General features: G+C 39.6%; 1 protein-coding gene across 1 annotated transcript in view; it reads left to right on the top strand.

The window, feature by feature from the left end:
* The window catches only part of LOC122796295, a gene marked incomplete in the record, with an annotated part of 1,783,369 nt that overhangs the window by 1,588,660 nt on the left and 177,461 nt on the right, over positions 1 to 17,248 (top strand). Inside the window, 1 exon segment of the mRNA XM_044064662.1 lies at positions 4,655 to 4,972. Within this exon segment, the coding sequence (XP_043920597.1) occupies positions 4,655 to 4,972 (318 nt within the window).

The following is a 17,248-nucleotide window of genomic DNA, read 5'->3' as shown; positions in this document are numbered from 1 at the left end:
CTTCCTCTCTGGACTCTGTGTATCCCGCTCCGTTCGCCCTGCGGGCTCACTCTGCTCCCCTCCCTACCCCCAATTCCCACACACCCCCAGGGGTCCTAGCCTTATACTTTCCTAGTCACACCCCCCTCACTCTTACAACCCATCCTGCTCTTTCCCGCTAAAAACTTAACCCCTCCCCTTTACACAGACTCTCCCCCCTCCCTCCTTCCTCTACTGCTAAACCAATCTCCTCTTCTATTACTAGCTCCTCTCCTCTTCCTCGACTACCTTTCTTCCCATAAACTTCCACTCTCTACACCTATACCTATACTTTGTATTCTCCTTTCCCATCCCTACAAATCCTCCTACTAATTCATTCCTTCTTTCCTTTTGCCTTATACCTATAACACCACCTCTCCTTACCCTTTCTTCCACTGCTGCTTTATAACTTCCCTTATCTCACCACTTCTACATATGACTCCATACTTACCCACCATGTTAATATTCTTAGCATTATTCTCTACCTCCCTTTATTCTTCGTACCTTCTTACCTTCTTTGAACACCCACTTAAAAAACAACCAGACTATATACATAAACATACATCTATCATCCACACTTCTCTTACCGCATTCCTAAATTCTACCTCCACCCCTAGCTATCACCTTCCCAAATTCCATAGGCACTCTCACCTCACCTATGCCTTACCCTCTGATAAAAAAATGAAACTACTAACCCTTCCTAAAAGCAACATCACGTCCAGACTTATTACTCCTACCTTACAAGACGGTGATATTCACCCCAACCCTGGCCCTTCACATCCCTCCCCTCAAGTATCTAAGCCTAACTTCAATAACTCCCTACTCATAGGACATCTAAATATACGAAGTGTAAATAACAAAGTACCCTACTTACATGCCCTGTTAGACATTCACCACTTTGATATTCTGTGCCTCTCAGAAACTTGGCTAAAGCTAGCCACCAAAGACACTGAGATTATACCCCAAGGCTACAATTTATATAGGTTTGATCATTCTAAACGTAAAGGTGGTGGAGTAACAATTCTATTTAAGAACCATCTTAGCATCTCTACCGTCCCAGCCTGTCCAACCCAGGATGTTAAAGCTGAAGCCATCATCACTAAACTTCAATTAAATGCTCAAAAAGCTCTTTACATAATCTGCATGTACATACCACCAGGCAACAATATACCCATCTTAGAAGACTTCCTCAGTTGGGTTTCCACTAACTACCCCCAAGAAACTACAATTCTGGGTGACTTTAATATAGACTGGAATACTATTAATATTGACAATCCCTCCTGTCATATAAACTTACATGGTTTTACTCAATCCATTACCACTACAACAAGGCTTAATAAACCAAGTAAGAAACAGAGCATCTTAGACTGGATACTCATAAACAAAGTCAATGTCTCTTACAAAGTAGGAACTTTGCCTGATGACCTCAGCGACCACTGTCTAACCTATATCTCTAGAGAAAAGACTGACTATCAAAACCTCCCCAACACTAGAATAATACGCTCGACCAAACACTTTAAAAGTGACTTATTTCAAAATGATCTCAAAACATGCAACTGGAACCTCTTGAAATCACTTCCTCTTAATGAAGCAGTTTCATTCTTTAACTCGACCTTCCTTTCCATTTTGAATAAACATGCCCCTGAACACTCTATTAGAATGAAGTCTAATATAGCCCCATGGCTCTCATAGGAAACAAAGAAATTAATTCACACTAAAAATAAAGCTTGGGGCAAATGGAGGTACCATAGAATCAGCTCTGATTTTCTCCATTTTTGCCAACTTAGAAATCTTACAAAAAAAGCTATAATCTCTGACAAAAAAAATACTACTGTGAACTTCAAGAAACCCATTTAAATAAACCCAAACAATTCTGGACTTCAACAAACTCCTTTCACCTGGAACAGCTAAAACTCCCTCCCCCATAAACGCAGACCCAAATAACCCTAACCATACTGCTAACGCTTTTAACTCCTTTTTTATAGAAACCATTCAATCTCTTGCTAGACAACTGAACGCCAACAACTTTTACCCTCCAAATAATCTTGTTGATTCCCCCCATGACTTCACTCTTCATCCTATCTCTACCTCTTTCATCTACAAGCTTATTCTCAAACTGAAACCCTGCACCCCCTCTGCTGACAAACTCCGCTCTCTCTTTCTTCAAAAGGCTGCTAAAGAGATTGCATACCCTATATCTATACTCATTAATAGGACTATCCAAGAGGGAACCATACCAGATATATGGAAAGTCTCTCATATTATCCCACTACACAAAGGTGGTAACTCTATTGACTACACTAACTTTAGACCTATTGCTCTTCTTTCACCTCTAGCTAAGATTATGGAGAAATGTATCCATCAGCAACTTGTTCAGTATCTCTGTTTATACAACATAATAGCCAACTGTCATCATGGCTTTAGACCCCACCACAGCACCTCCACTGCCCTCCTTTCCTTTGTTGATACCATCAACAACTATCGTAACTCCAATCTTTTCACCTCTGCTCTATTCATTGACCTCTCTAAAGCTTTTGACATGGTGAACCACTCTTCCATTATTAACATCCTTGAATCCCTCTCATTTGATAACCTGGCTTTAAAATGGTTTACTTATCTTGGCAACAGACGTCAAGCCGTTCGATGGGACAATCATATCTCTTCCTTATTGCCTGTTTCTATTGGAGTTCCACAGGGCTCCATTCTCGGCCCGCTTCTCTTCTCCCTTTACATAAACGATCTCAACACTGTAATCCCTCAAGCTACCTGCATCCAATATGCTGACGACTCCACTATTATTTGTTCAGCATCCACCTCTTCAGAGCTACTCTAACTCAAACTACTTTCAACACTGTAGAAACTTGGTTTACTAGACGGTACCTCCTCCTCAATGCTAAAAAACGAAACTTCTCCTTTTCACTCCTACCACTCGAGCCTCACCATTAAACTTCAACATCTTATCTAATGATACCACTGTCATCTCTCCTGACACTACAACTAAACTGCTAGGAATAACCATCAACAACAATCTCACTTTTGATCAACACATCAATAACATCATCAAAACTGTTAACAAAAAAATAGGATCATTATACCGTATTAAACCATTTCTTACACCTGCTACCAGAGCTACTATTGCCCACTCCCATCTGATATCTACTCTCTTTTACGCCTCACCTATTTTCACTAACCTTAAGAAGGCTAACCTAAATAAACTAGCAACTTGTTACAATAGCATTGCCCGCTTTGCCACCAGTAACCCTTTTAGAACGCATCACTGTCATAACCTAAAACTCCTAGGCTGGCTTGAGCTACAAAACTGCCTTATGATCTCACAACTTACCATTGCCCACAAGATACTTTACCAACCTGACAACACCCCTATACTTTCTCAACTTTTAATACCTTATAATAATCTTACCTCCCTTCGATCTTCTTCTAAACTCATGACCAAATCTGTAAAATCCCATAACTTAGCTGGTGACTCTGTTCACCAATACTGTAGGTAGGACATGGAATCAGCTACCCACTGATATCACTCTAATCCCCTCCTTACCACTCTTCAAACAAAAAATCAAACTGCACTTCCAAAATCACTGGCTTTGTTCCTGTAGGACTCCTGACTAAGCTTCTTCATTCCCCCTACTCTACTATAACTATTCACTGTACTTATTAGCTATACATATACTTTCTTCTTATCGCCCTGCTGCTCTCCTCTTATGCTCTGACCCACTCCTCCTTTTTCTCTCCCCTGTCCTCTTTTCCATCTTATTACTTCTCCTTACTAGACCATTGCTTCTCACTCTTCTCCTCCCTTGTATTTCTTCATTAATCCCTTCGTATGTCCTGTACTAATTCTTTCTCTCCAACTGACTATCTAAAACAGTTTGCTAATCTTTAGCTTTTTAATTGTGATGCTTCTACTGAACTAGTAAATTTTTTGGTGTGCCTTAGGTATTTTGTTATTCTACTAAATGTATATTCTTACTGTACTTTTTTATTATGTCTCTTTGTAATTGATTTATGTGAGGAGATTTTCTCCCCGGGCCTCTACTGAAAATGGACATATATCCAGCTAGACTAGCCCAGTTAACAAATGTAAAATAAATAAATAAAATAAATAAATATGACTGCTTTGAAATTCCAAGCCAGATTGATGCTATCCTGCAGAAGGGGGGTTCCGTTGCCTCTTGGATTTTGGACCAAGCACCCCTTAAAGATCTTGGTTTATGACGAGACACAAATATTTGTTCATACAATTGTACTTTTTTGCCTGTTTCATCTGATTTGCAGGTTGTGGTTGCTTTTTATATGTGGGTTAAAGTGAGTTTTTCAAGAATTAAGTTCACTTTTCTAGTTGGGGGCATATCAGTTTCAGGGGCCAGAGGGTGTATGTACACCTGCATTCAGAAACCAAGTTTAGAAGTTTGCTAAGCAAAGTATCTGAAGAGGAAGTACCAGAGTTTGCCCATTGCAGAAGTCCTCCTATCAGATTTTAGAAAGGTGTAAATATATATTTAGTAAGGTAGTTAAATGAAGAACCTTCTTTTAGAGCTGTAAATCAGTCTTTCATTGGAAAGTTGTGAATATTTTTAAACAGAAGTAACTAAATTAACTGTGTTTGTTTTTCCTCTAGGAAATGAGGGTTGGAAGCAAAATCCATCCGTTCCTGCTAAGAACAGGGATGTGGGTCCTGAACCTAGAGCACCAGGTATGAGAGAGCCATATCCATCTGCAGGAGCCGATTCTCCTGGAAGAAGAACTTCAGAGTATCAGTCAAATGCTTCCAGAGGGCCATACAGAGATCGTCCCGATTATAACCAGGGTGAAAGATCCTCTGATCAGAGCATATTTGGTCTTTCTCCTGACATGATCAACAGCCTGCGGGGGAAGGATATGGCTACAGTGCTTGCAACCTTGGATAGGATGGCTCAGAATAATCCTGCAATACACAGTAAGAATATTTTAGTTTAAATGTTTTATTTTTATGTAGTGTAATGTGTGGTATTTTAATAGTTTTCATGTACTTTGGGAATTTGAAAACAGCAAGCTTCCAGTGCTGTGGATCATCTATAAAAAGGACTTGTTATCCTATATTTTTCCAGGTCTTTAAAGCTTTATAGAAACATTTGACATTAAATGTGCAAGAAGGAGAGTACCAATTATTTTTAATACATTGAGAGAAAAAAATCAGTCTCCAAGTTGTAGGAGTATTTGTTTGCTTGTATATTCTGTCTGCATTAGTGTGATTGTGGGCAAGAAGGTGTGTGTGTGGGGGACAACTGCTTTTGTGTAGAAACCTGGAAGCTGTCCGTGAGGAAACCCAGGGGATAGTGGAAAGGATGAATCCAATCAGTTTGGCATATTTATTCAAGTGCCCGTACTCCAGGAAGGATGCACACTTTTTTAAAGATGAATTTTTGGCGGCTTTTGAAGGTTTTCAGAATCTTCCACGGTGTGGCAGAAGGAAAATTTATAGCAGGACTGGTGGATAGTCCCTTTTGGGTGGTGTGGGGAAATCTGAAGTATCTACTGGGAACTTGGCTTGTAGGACTCCTTAATCTAACCCTTTCAGAAGTGTCATCTTGTACTACCTTCTGATCTGTGCTTTGACAGTGTTTTTTTGCTTAGCTTTGTTAGTGATTTCAGCTTGTTACACTGTGACACTGTCAACCAGAGGTCAGTAGAGGTGTCCGTCTTGCTCCATTCCACTGGAGTGGTCTTAGGGTGCTTGTGCATCCCATCCCCTGACCAGTAGGCTGTCATCTGGGCCCATTCAACCTGGGTAAGCAGCTAGTTGAGAGATCAGTTTGTGGATGCTTAAGTCTGTCCTTAAAAAAACAGTAGTCTAGTTGGGCTCTTCTTCCTCTGAGAAAGAGGCATTGATGTGCCTGTTCTGTAGTCCATGGCTTGGGTTCAAGATGCCAGACTTTTATTTCATTCTTTGTTGGACCTTGACAGATCTTTAAACCTGCCTTTTATTTGTGCTTTTGTCATACGCAGAAACACTTGAGAACCTGTAGGAGTACTGACTCCTGGGATTTCCTGCCTGTAGGAACTCAAGGCCGACATTAATACCAATGATCTCACCCTCCCCCATGGCATGTAAAGGTAGTTGGCTGATGCTGTGTTCAGTTCTTTCTTGCTGCAGAGCTCCAAAAAATGTAGTCTTCATTGTGTGCTTAGTCTGTCTGCTGGATTGATGTGAATCTAACGTTGTGTACACCACTGAGGGAATTTTTATTTTTATATTGTAGATGTAGTGTCATTGCCTTAAGTGTAGGAAAACATATTCCACACGAACTTTCATTCTTTGTAGAATGAAGGAATTTCTTCAGCTGGGAGTCTGTAAGTTCTTACAGACCCCCCTCCCCCAGCTATAGTCTTCTAATTCACAGGATATGTTTCATGATACAGCCTTAAAACCTGACTCCCAGCCCCAAGGTAGCCTGACTGCTTCTACAGGATCTTTGGGTCCTGAACTCCATAAATTTTTGTGTAAGAACCCAATTGCAAACCCAGCTGTGCTGCCTGGATTCCAGTGAGGGCTATAGAGGAGCTGCTTCCAGGACCACTTTGCCAAGTGACAGGGAGAACGATTCTTTATCATTTTGGCTCAGCTCTTATCTGCAAATTTCACATGTTCAAATACCTAAAGACAGTCTGCAGTCAGTTAAAACACAAGACAGAAGAGATCTATGCTAAGAGTTTTAAAAAAGGATTGGTGGACGTGTGCAGTCTCACTTCCCAAATGACCACAAAGTAAAGAGAGATTTCACCCCCCCCCCAAAAAAAAAAACGATCCAAAAGAAAGGGTGAAAATGGAGACCACATACCAAAAAAGGTATCAATCCACTTTATTCATCAACGAGATTAACGCTATACAATGACCCATGTTTTCGTCCACTAACCGTAGACTTCATCAGATAAAATGGACAATAAAACCACCAGAATTTATGCATAAACACCAGTCTGGTTCTAATACCAATTAAGTAATTTTTACAAAAATTCATATATTAAAGATCTAATTTGTATATAAAAAAGTTAAAATACTTATTACATATTGAATGTTAAATTTTTTTAAAATCTAATATAAAATTGTAAAAATATATAAAAATCCAGTGTATATAGTTCTAGAACAAGTTCTATGAAAGCCAGTACAATAGCGCCATCTACTGGCCGCAGGATAAAAATTCAGTAAAAGTAACCAAACTAAAACTGTGTTAATAAAAAATTTCAAGAGGTACATATAAACTAAATTGCAATCAGTCCATCGCTTTATCACTTCATCAGAGCTTAGCCGCTCTGAGTTTGAGGGCTGTATTGATCTCGTTTAACCTCGGGTACCTCCCTGCATCAAGGGCAACTTGCCAGTGTAACTCCCTATACTCTAAGCGAGTTTCCCAGGGGACCCCCCCCGATATCCATAGGGACACCTTTCAAGAATAAAGAAATGGAACTTTGCTTGATTACATACCATAGTATGTTTAAGCAAGGCATTCTTATTACAGTTCGTAATATCATACGAGTGTTCATACATATGTTTCCATAATTTTCGCTCTGTTTTATCTATATAAAATGCTCCACAGTGGGAGCAAAACACAAGGTTAAAACTACCCTTTCACTATTACAATTGTAATAAGAGGACCTGCAAATTTTCCCATCTCTTCTGGGAATGTAAATACTTTCACGATGTATAATGTATCGATTCCTACCTTTTCTACATGTGAATTTCAAAGAAAATGGTTTAGGAAAAGGTAAATTGGTAATTTCCGTAAACCTGTTCCATTCTCTCAATATTGTTAAAACCAATAAAATCAGCGTTATATTCTGTAATGAATGCCCTATTACATTCTTTCTTATTCAAATTCATGGGTTCATACTTGTGCCCCATATTCAAACCTTTTCCTAACACTGGGCAAAATTTCACATCTCTAAAAGATGAAACTTCTGTTTTAATCTCATTAAGCAAATCAACCAGATATACTCTCTCTAAATAAGTTGCCAAGATAATCACATTCAACATCAAAATCTGAATTACTGGAAGTCATTCTACACTCCCGAATGTATTGACCCTTTACAATACTTTTTTTTTTTTTAAGAATGGGTGTGCACTGCTAAAATGTAGGAAATAGTTTGAATAGGTATTTTTACAAAACATCTTGGATTTTGCGCTCCCTTGAGCTGTCTTATCAATAGTTGGATCCAAAAAGTGTAATCTGTCTTTAGACACAGTAGTAGTAAAATGCAAAAAAATCAGTGGTGATTTGATGAAAGCCAGAAAGTCCTGAAGCTTAGTGTCAGACTTCACCCAGAACAAATGTCATCTAAAAATCTTGCATATTGTGACCAGCATATCTTATGTTCAGATTCAGGAATAAATTTCTTTTCCCACCAAGCTAGCACAATGTTAGCATAAGTGGGGGCACAATTGGCCCCCATTGTAACACCTTTGATCTGGTGAAAAAATTTCCCACCAAAGAATATATAATTATTTAAAAGCAGTTCCTTAAGATGCAAAACCACATCTAAATCATTAGAATAAATATTTCGTTCTACTACTAAAGCAGCCTTCAACCACTCCAAACCTCTGACATGTGGGGATGACCGAAAAAATATCCTTGATAGCAGTTGTTTCAAATGTAACTTTGTCACAGTTCTTATTCGTGTTAATTCCTTTTAAAAATTCCCATGAGTCCTTAAGTATTTGGCTACTAGTACTCCATAAGGACTTAAGCTTAATATCTAAAACTTTTGATAAGGGTGCTGTTTTCAAACCCTCAGCAGATACTATAGGTCTAAGAGGTGGGTTGGACAGGTCCTTATTTACCTTGAGTATACCATAAATTGTCTATTCCTTAGGTCTACTGTTGGTCAAATAATTAAAGGTATTTAAATCAATTAAGCCTTCAGGCAGGAGGTCATTCACTGCCAAGTCTATTTTTTATACTCTGTTAATTTCACTTTTAGAAACCCTTGTGTATGTATCCATCTCACCTAACAGGTTAAACATATATTCCCTTCATACACAAGAGTATTCATTATGACTGCACCACCTCCCTTATCGGGTTTCATTACCCAAACATTTCTATCCGACCTCGGGTCATTCAAAACCTTCCATTTTTTCCTATCCAGGTTGAAACGCATGCTATAGTGTTTACTAGAAATACTTTATTTACAACATCTCAAAATTTTTTAACTGTGGATGGATAGGTGGGTTAAAAATACTTTTCTGTCTGAGACCTCCCACATCCGTAACCTTTTTCTTTTCATGAAACAGTGTCTCAAAATTCATCTTTCTCTCAAAAATTTTTAAATCAAGAATAAATTTACTAACATCCCCCTTCGCATTTGGGATGAATTTAAACCCTTTTGACAGTTTAGAAGGTTCAGTTTCACTATAACTGAAAGTGTTAAAGTTGTCATAACTATGTTTAACACACTCAATTGTAATAATCTCTGTTGGGGGAGTAAAAATTTCCTCCTCCTCCCTCGATAACCTCCCCGCTTCGTCCCTGGACCAGAGTTCTGAAAGTAATGAGGGGCCCTCTAGTTCATGATTCTTTCGGACCTGCGAAGCGGGGGAACTTCTAAAGGGTCATCCACAGTATCGTTATAACCATTTTCTCCAGCATTAATATACTGTGACCCCCCCCCCCAATCATCTTGTTCACCATAAAAATTGCTCTTGCGTCTAGGATTCCCTTTAGGGTCAGGGTAGCATGTTTTGTTTTTATATTCACCAAGATCTCTCTCCATTTTTTTCATCTTTCTATTAATATTGCTAGCACATCTCTTATCCACTTTGTCTAAAACATAAAAATATTTGCTTCTTTCAGAATCAGTAGTATACATAAGTTCTGATGTGATTTGTTTTGAGTTTCAGTCTGCAAGTGAAGGTCAGCCATGGTAACTTCGTTTTGTCTAATGGTGACCCTCACTATGTCTAAGCCACACTTATTAAATATTTCCAACAGTTTGTTATACAAATCAGATGTTCTTCGTGTTTCACTGTTGCAGTCATTACATTTGAGTAATCTGCTGGCAGGTTGCCCTCAGTCTGCCTGAATTCCAGAGTCTTGGGTCCTGCGTCGGTTGCTGTCTCCTCTTCTGTGACGTCAGGTCATTAGGGGTATAAAACATGCAGCCGACGCCATTTTTGTTAGTCTTTATTGCCGTGCGGTGCCCGAAGCAGAAGCATTTTGCAGGTGCCGGTCGGTCGACTACTGAAATATTCGAATCCAAAACGAAAGGGAAGCCCAAAAAGTCACACCAGCCACTCAAATACGTAAATTTCTTGAACGCTATTTTTAATTAAAAGAAAAAAGCGTTTTCACTACAGTTCAGACGCAGCTTCATCAGAAGTAAAACAATAAGTGACAACTCGCCAATTTAAATACCTTAAAGGAAATGACCTAAAAAAAGTCAGAGTGCATCAAACTGAAAACACATCTTGTCCCAAAACTTAAAATACAGAGATTTTAAAAATTGTTTAAACAAAACAATACAATATAATTAAACATTCATCTCAAATAAGATGTAAACATTATTAGTATATTTCCTAATAAAAAATACACATTTATAAAAGTTAAAAAAGGTTAAAACCTTATTACCCATACAAATTGTATCTACCCTATTTACTATCTCAAGTAACTTCTTAGTTTTAAAACAGCTGCTATATTGCAGTTATCATTTAACCCCGGAGCTCTGAATGCATCTAACATAAGCTGCCATTCGAGCTCACGGGTCTCCAACAATAAAGATGAAGGACCACCTCTAATGTTAACCGGGACATGGTCAATGCCCATAAAGCTGAAGGAATGACCGGGATTCTTGTCAATGTGCTTTGCCAAAGCGTTCTCAGCCTTATTTTTCCTTATTGCATAAAGGTGTTCATAAATGCGCTCACGGACCCTCCGGTCCGTTTTGCCTATATAAAAGGCTGGGCAGCAATTGCAAAAAGCACCATAGACTACAGAAGAAGTTTGACAATTAAATTTATGAAAAACCTGGTATTTTCTACTCCTAATGTCAAATGAATAACCGTTTTTTATATACCTACAATAATTGGAGGCCACACTTAAAAGTGCCCTTCTGTCTGTTAAAAGGTTCTGTGGTCACTTTCCTCTGTAACAGCTCCTTTAAATTGTTGCCCCTCCTAAACACTATGTTAGGGAATGGACCCAATTTCTCCTCAAGGTCCGGATTGCTGGTAATAAACTGCCAATTCTTTCGAATAATAGAACAAATGGCCTGAGAATTAGTATTAAATGTGGTAACAAAACTCAAAGTGAAGCCACATGTGTCAATTACAGGCTCAACTACAGCAGGAGCATCCACAATATCGTCAGAAATGACACCACTAGAGACTGTATCAGTAAGTAAAGACTCATTCTGGTCAAGAAGGGGTTTATAAAAACCATTATGTCTTTTCTGATTAACCTCCAAAATCAATTCATCCAACAAATCAATGTGGTAACCACGGTTACCAAACAACTGCTTCAAATATTCACATTCAACAAGAAAATCTACCAAGGTACTGCACATTCTTCCTGCTCTAACCAGCTGGCCCTTAACAATGGACCGCTTTTGTTTAAATGGGTGGCAACTGGAAAAATGCAGGAAAGAATTGCAGTATGTCGGCTTTCTATAAATAGTCGACATGAAAACATTCCTACTAAAATCCTTGGTTAATTTCACATCTAAATAATCGATGACTGTTGAAGAAAATTTAAACGTAAATTTTAAAAATGCAGTTGTTTCATTAATAACTTGTACAAAATCATGTGCTGTTTCTAAACCTCCTCGGAATAAGATGAAGATGTCATCCAAGAATCTAGTGTAAAAAATGACAGACTTCATCAACTCCGGATTATTGAACAGAAAATGCTTTTCCCAGTAAGCAACAAATAGGTTGGCAACACATGCCCCACATGGGGAACCCATGGCTACCCCTTGTTTTTGTAAATAGTACTCCTTGTCGAACAAAAAGAAATTGGAGGAAAGAACTATCTCAAGTAACTCCGAAACTAAATAAGTTTCATTTTTAGGTGCTCCTAATTCTGTCAATAACAGCCCAATCCATTCAACAGCCTCCAAATGTGGAATAGATGTATATAGATCGACAACGTCGATTGTCAAAAAATTATAAGAGCTGTCGAATGGTATATTCACATTACTAAGAAATGTCCAGGAATCTTTACAAATGCTTGGGACCAACTTAAGGTATTTTGACAGAATACTATCGATAAGTCGAGAACATGGGTGGGTCATGGACGAACGACCATCTACCAGTGCTCTCATAGGTGGGTTAATGGCATCTTTATGGATCTTAGGGATGCCAAACATCACCGGGATCTTTGGGGGAAATATATCTATAAAATTATAGGTATCCAGATCAATCTTCCCAGCCAAAAATAAATCCCTGTAGTAACCCCTAATATGCCTATGAGAGTCATTTACCTCATTCAAGGATACTAGATCGTATGCTGAACTATTTAAAATTAGGGACATCCTTTCATTATATTCCACCTCATCAAACACCACTAGGCCACCTCCTTTGTCAGGTTTTAAAAACCTTACTGGCAATTCACTAAAGTGTCTTAAGACCAATTAGCTGCTCCTTAGTAATGTTAAACTTAGCCAAATCAGCTTTCCGTTCCATAGACGAAAAAAGGTGTCTAACATCAACCTCGCACATGGTTTCAAACATTTGTAAATTAACATGTAATGGAGGATTGAAAGAGCTTGGCATTTTTAGTCCTGCTAATGCATTATTCACATCATTACTAAAATGCAATTTCAGGTTTAGTTTACGTGAAAAGGTTTTTAAATCAATAACTTTAGCCAAATTGCCTGTGGAAGTTGGAACAAAAGTGTAACCAAAGGCTAAAAGCTCAACCAAATCAGTGTCAATGTCAACAGAGGAGAAATTATATATTTTAAAATCCCCATTCCTGTTAAAAATAATCCTGGGCTGTCTTACATTGACAGAGGGACCAGGATTAGAAATTAGTTGTGCCTGTTCATTTTCCTGTTGACATACCGTTTCTTGTTGCGTGGACCTAAAAAATCATTTCCGTCATTACCAGAAGGAGGCCCAGGTATATTGTACCCAGACTTTGCTGTTATTCGCCTTAATACGGTTACTCCGTCTGACACCCTGGCTTGAACCCTCACCTAGATCTTCAGGTGAGTCGTCCAAACAAATAACATCCTCGACGGTCTCAGGAATGTCTGTACCATCCTGATTAGTATTTACACAAACCATGGCTTTTAGTTCCAAATTCGGATAGGCTTTATTGTGATGGTAAGCAAGCCTGTCCCTAAATAGTTTCTTATTTTTGTTGTTCTTTAGCTTCTCCATTAGAGCATCAATACTAACAAAGATACGGTTGTAATCGTATCTAAATTGTGCAAAGTCTAAGTCTATTTTAATAGCATTGTCCAAAGAGTTAATTTCCTCTGTAAGAGAACCAATATGCATCGAGTAGTGCTTCACAATAAGCTGAAGCAAAAGCGCCCCTTGCTCTTGAAATAAGGCTTTAAGGTCAGCATAAAAGAGGCGGTCAACCAATAACCCCGAAGGGGAAAAGTTATTCCTTAAACCCTTAGGTATCAGATTCTCAGCAAGACATTGCTGAAAATATGCCGCCTCCAATTGAAGCTTCTTTAGTCTAAGCAACTTGCTGTCCAAAGTTTTCAACTTATCATTTAAACTTTCCCCTCTAAGTGCCTGGTTCAAACCATTAAAAACCATGTTACTTGTTCCATTATTAGGTAAAAATGCAAAATTACCTGTATTCCCCATCCATTCGGAAAGGGAAAAGTTAGAATTGTGGTTTATAACTCCATTCTCGTTGACATTAGTAGTAAACACTGGATTGCGTGCCGGTCCGATAGACCCATAAGCCACATTGCTAGAATCAGCTCTATCCTCAAGCCGTTGACGAGGTGGAAGTGCTCCGTTAGTAGATGGAAAAGTGTTGTTACCCAACGGTATAGCAGCATTGCCGGTTTGAACTCCACCAGAACGCGGAACTGCAACCACCGATTGTGCTGCCGTAATAACAGTACTAGCACCATTTAAAACACCTCCGCTCAAAGGAACAGATCCACTTAGAGGGACAGAGAGCACCGGCTGCCCTGCCGGAATGGCAGAGCTACCAACAGATCCGGTTAAAGGGACTGAAAGTACCGGCTGCCCTGCCGGAATAGCAGAGCTGGCACCAAATCTACCTCCATTACCACCATTCCAATCAGCGCTGTTGGGACAAGATCGTAGAGAGTTAGGCATGCTCTGTTGCAGGAAGTCCATGCGTGAGTTTAACAACTCAATTTTTTCAGTGAGGGACATCAGCAAGGATGAAACGTCAACCTTCTCATTTACCACATTAGAGTCAGTAGTCCCAAAAATGTTAGGGCTGTTAGGGCTCAACGGGCTAGCCATAGATATAACGAACAAACAGTAAAAAAGTAAAAAAACTAAATCCAAAACGAAAGGGAAGCCCAAAATTTTTAAAATCTCTGTATTTTAATTAAGTTTTGGGACAAGGTGTGTTTTCAGTTTGATGCACTCTCTGACATGTTTTTTAGGTCATTTCCTTTAAGGTATTTAAATTGGGGAGTTGTCACTTATTGTTTTACTTCTGATGAAGCTGCGTCTGAACTGTAGTGAAAACGCTTTTTTCTTTTAATTAAAAATAGCGTTCAAGAAATTTACGTATTTGAGTGGCTGATGTGACTTTTTGGGCTTCCCTTTCGTTTTGGATTCAGTTTTTTTACTTTTTTACTGAAATATTCGAGTTTGAGTCTCAGATCTGAAGTCTTCACTAAAGCGAAGTACCCCGTTGGGAAAACTTTTTTTCTTGCCTTTTACCGATGTCAGAAAAAGTTAATAATTGCATTACTTGTGGGAAGCAAATACCTCATAAGGATTTCCATTTATACTGTATTTCTTGCCTAGGTCCTGATCACAGCGTGGCTGGCTGTCGGTTTTGTGCTAGATTTAACCAACGCACTATTAAGCATCGGTATATTTATTTTGGAAACAGATTCAACTATCCAGAAATGTTGTTGGATAGCAATCCGACTACCCGGAGTACATAAAAAAAACGCAAGGAAAAGGACAGAGAAAGGCAGTCGAGATCCAAAACCGACGAAGCTTCTTCTAAGCCAGTCGCCGGTACTCAGTGAGGCGCTTTCGCAGCCCGTGATACCCGCTACCTTCGAGTGGCAGGCCTCTACCGACACCCATGTGGAGTCCAGCATGCCGCTAGATACTCAAGGTATTGGACTGACGAATGTATCCCCACAGATGGGTCCGGAGCCGCTGAGCAGACACCAGCTTCTGAGGGTGTATTCAGACCTCAACATTTGTATATCAAACTGACAGCTGCAAAACCAAAGACAAAAGCAACTTCTAAAACTAGAAAAAGACGCATGTGCCATGTGCACAGGCCTCTATGCCTAAAAAGCAGATGATCAAAATGGCTGAAGACCTTATTACCTTGATCAGGGGTACCCATCCCTTTCCAGATAAGAGGCCTAGGCAAGACACTGATTATGAATCTTCAGATCAGGTTTCTATTTCTTCTGATTCCTCTTCTGATCAGGAATCATCTATGCCTCCCTATGAGGATTCTGATGCTGAGGAGTCTATTCCATCTGCATCTCCTCCTGAGGATTATTCATTTGGAGAAACCTTGCATACTTTGAGGGAGCATTTTCACTGGGAGAGTCGAGACTTCTCAGAATCAAAAAAGAGGCTCAGGGATTTCCTTCTCCCTCAGCACAAGCCTTTAGCCATTCCCCCTGTTTTAGACATTGTGGATGACCCCTGACTCCTTACCTCTGACTCCCAGTAAGCCTGACCGATACTACAGGGTCCCTGACTCTCACAAATTTTTATTTAGAAACCCTGCTGCTGATCCTGAAACTATTTAACAGGGCACAAAGGGAGTTAAGGCCTCAACAGCAAAACATCTACCCTCTCTGACAGAGTTTCAAGGGCACTAGACAGATGGGGAAAAAAAGGTTTATACTTCTGTTACTTTGGCAGTCAGGGCCTTAAACTGTCAATTTCATATGCTAAAGTACCAACAACATATTATTGGATTGCTGAAACAGAAAATGATTTCTGAATGTCCAGAAAATAAAGAATTGCAGGACTTATTGCATGCAGCTGAACAGGTTGGAAAGCATACTTTGCAATGTGGTTTTGATTCCTTAGAGGCCTTCTGTAAGGCCACAGTTACTGGATCTGTGATGAAGGCATGCCTGGTTAAAGGAACAAAATTTGCCTGACCATGTTAAAGCTAAATTTAATAGATGCACCTTTACAGCATGATTCTCTGTTTGGCATTAAGGCAGAAGAGGTTTTAAAGAAAATGGAAGACGAGGCTAAGTCTATGCAAACTGTTAAAGACTTCTTACAAGTGCAGCCACCAAGATTCAGTAGACACTGGCCTACAAAAAATTTGTCCTTTCCTGTGTCAGAGCTCAAAGGGGCAAATCCAGATGCCCAAAGGGTTCCAGATACCAGGCGCAAGATTCATACAGGTCTAAGCAGTGGGGTGCTTCTACCTCCAAATCTGGAGGAGATAAAGCGCAAGCCTACAGAAAACAATCCCAGTGACTTCCTTCTGCCTACACCAAGCACTTATCTTTTGGCAGCACCCCCAGGGGGAAAGTTAGCACTTTTGCTCAAAATTGGCAGTTACCCAGGACAAGTGGGTACTAAACATAGTATCACAGGGATACAGATTCCATTTCCACACTCTGACAGCGGCAGATAGTTGGCTAGATCTGCCAAAAATTCAATGGGCAGAGGCACAAAAAGATTACGTCCCCCATGGATATGGGGGCCATTCAACCAGGACAGGAAAAAGGACAAGGTTTTTACTCTACTGTTCTTGGTACCCAGAAAGGACAAGGCCTGGTGGCCAGTACTGGATTTATTGATTTTTTGAACACATACCTGGGCATTCTAAAATTCAAAATGCTGACTTTGCAGCAGCTTCTGCCCATGCTGGGCAAGAATGCTTGGCTGGTGACACTAGACCTAAAAGAGGCATACCTGCATGTCCCAGTAAGACAGTTGTGCAGAAGATACCTCCGATTCAAGGCTGGCTTAATGCATTACCAATTATCTGCACTGCCCTTTGGCTTATCTACTGCGCCCAGGGTCTTTACAAAGTGCCTGGCACCAGTAATTGCGTTTTGCAGACAA

The sequence above is a fragment of the Protopterus annectens genome, chromosome 3.part0 (assembly GCF_019279795.1).
Source record: "Protopterus annectens isolate FY-2018-M chromosome 3.part0, PAN1.0, whole genome shotgun sequence".
In the NCBI taxonomy this organism is placed as follows: Eukaryota; Metazoa; Chordata; order Ceratodontiformes; family Protopteridae; genus Protopterus; species Protopterus annectens.
The sequence above is the reverse complement of the archived record's forward strand: the minus strand, read 5'-3'. Positions and strand labels throughout refer to the sequence as shown.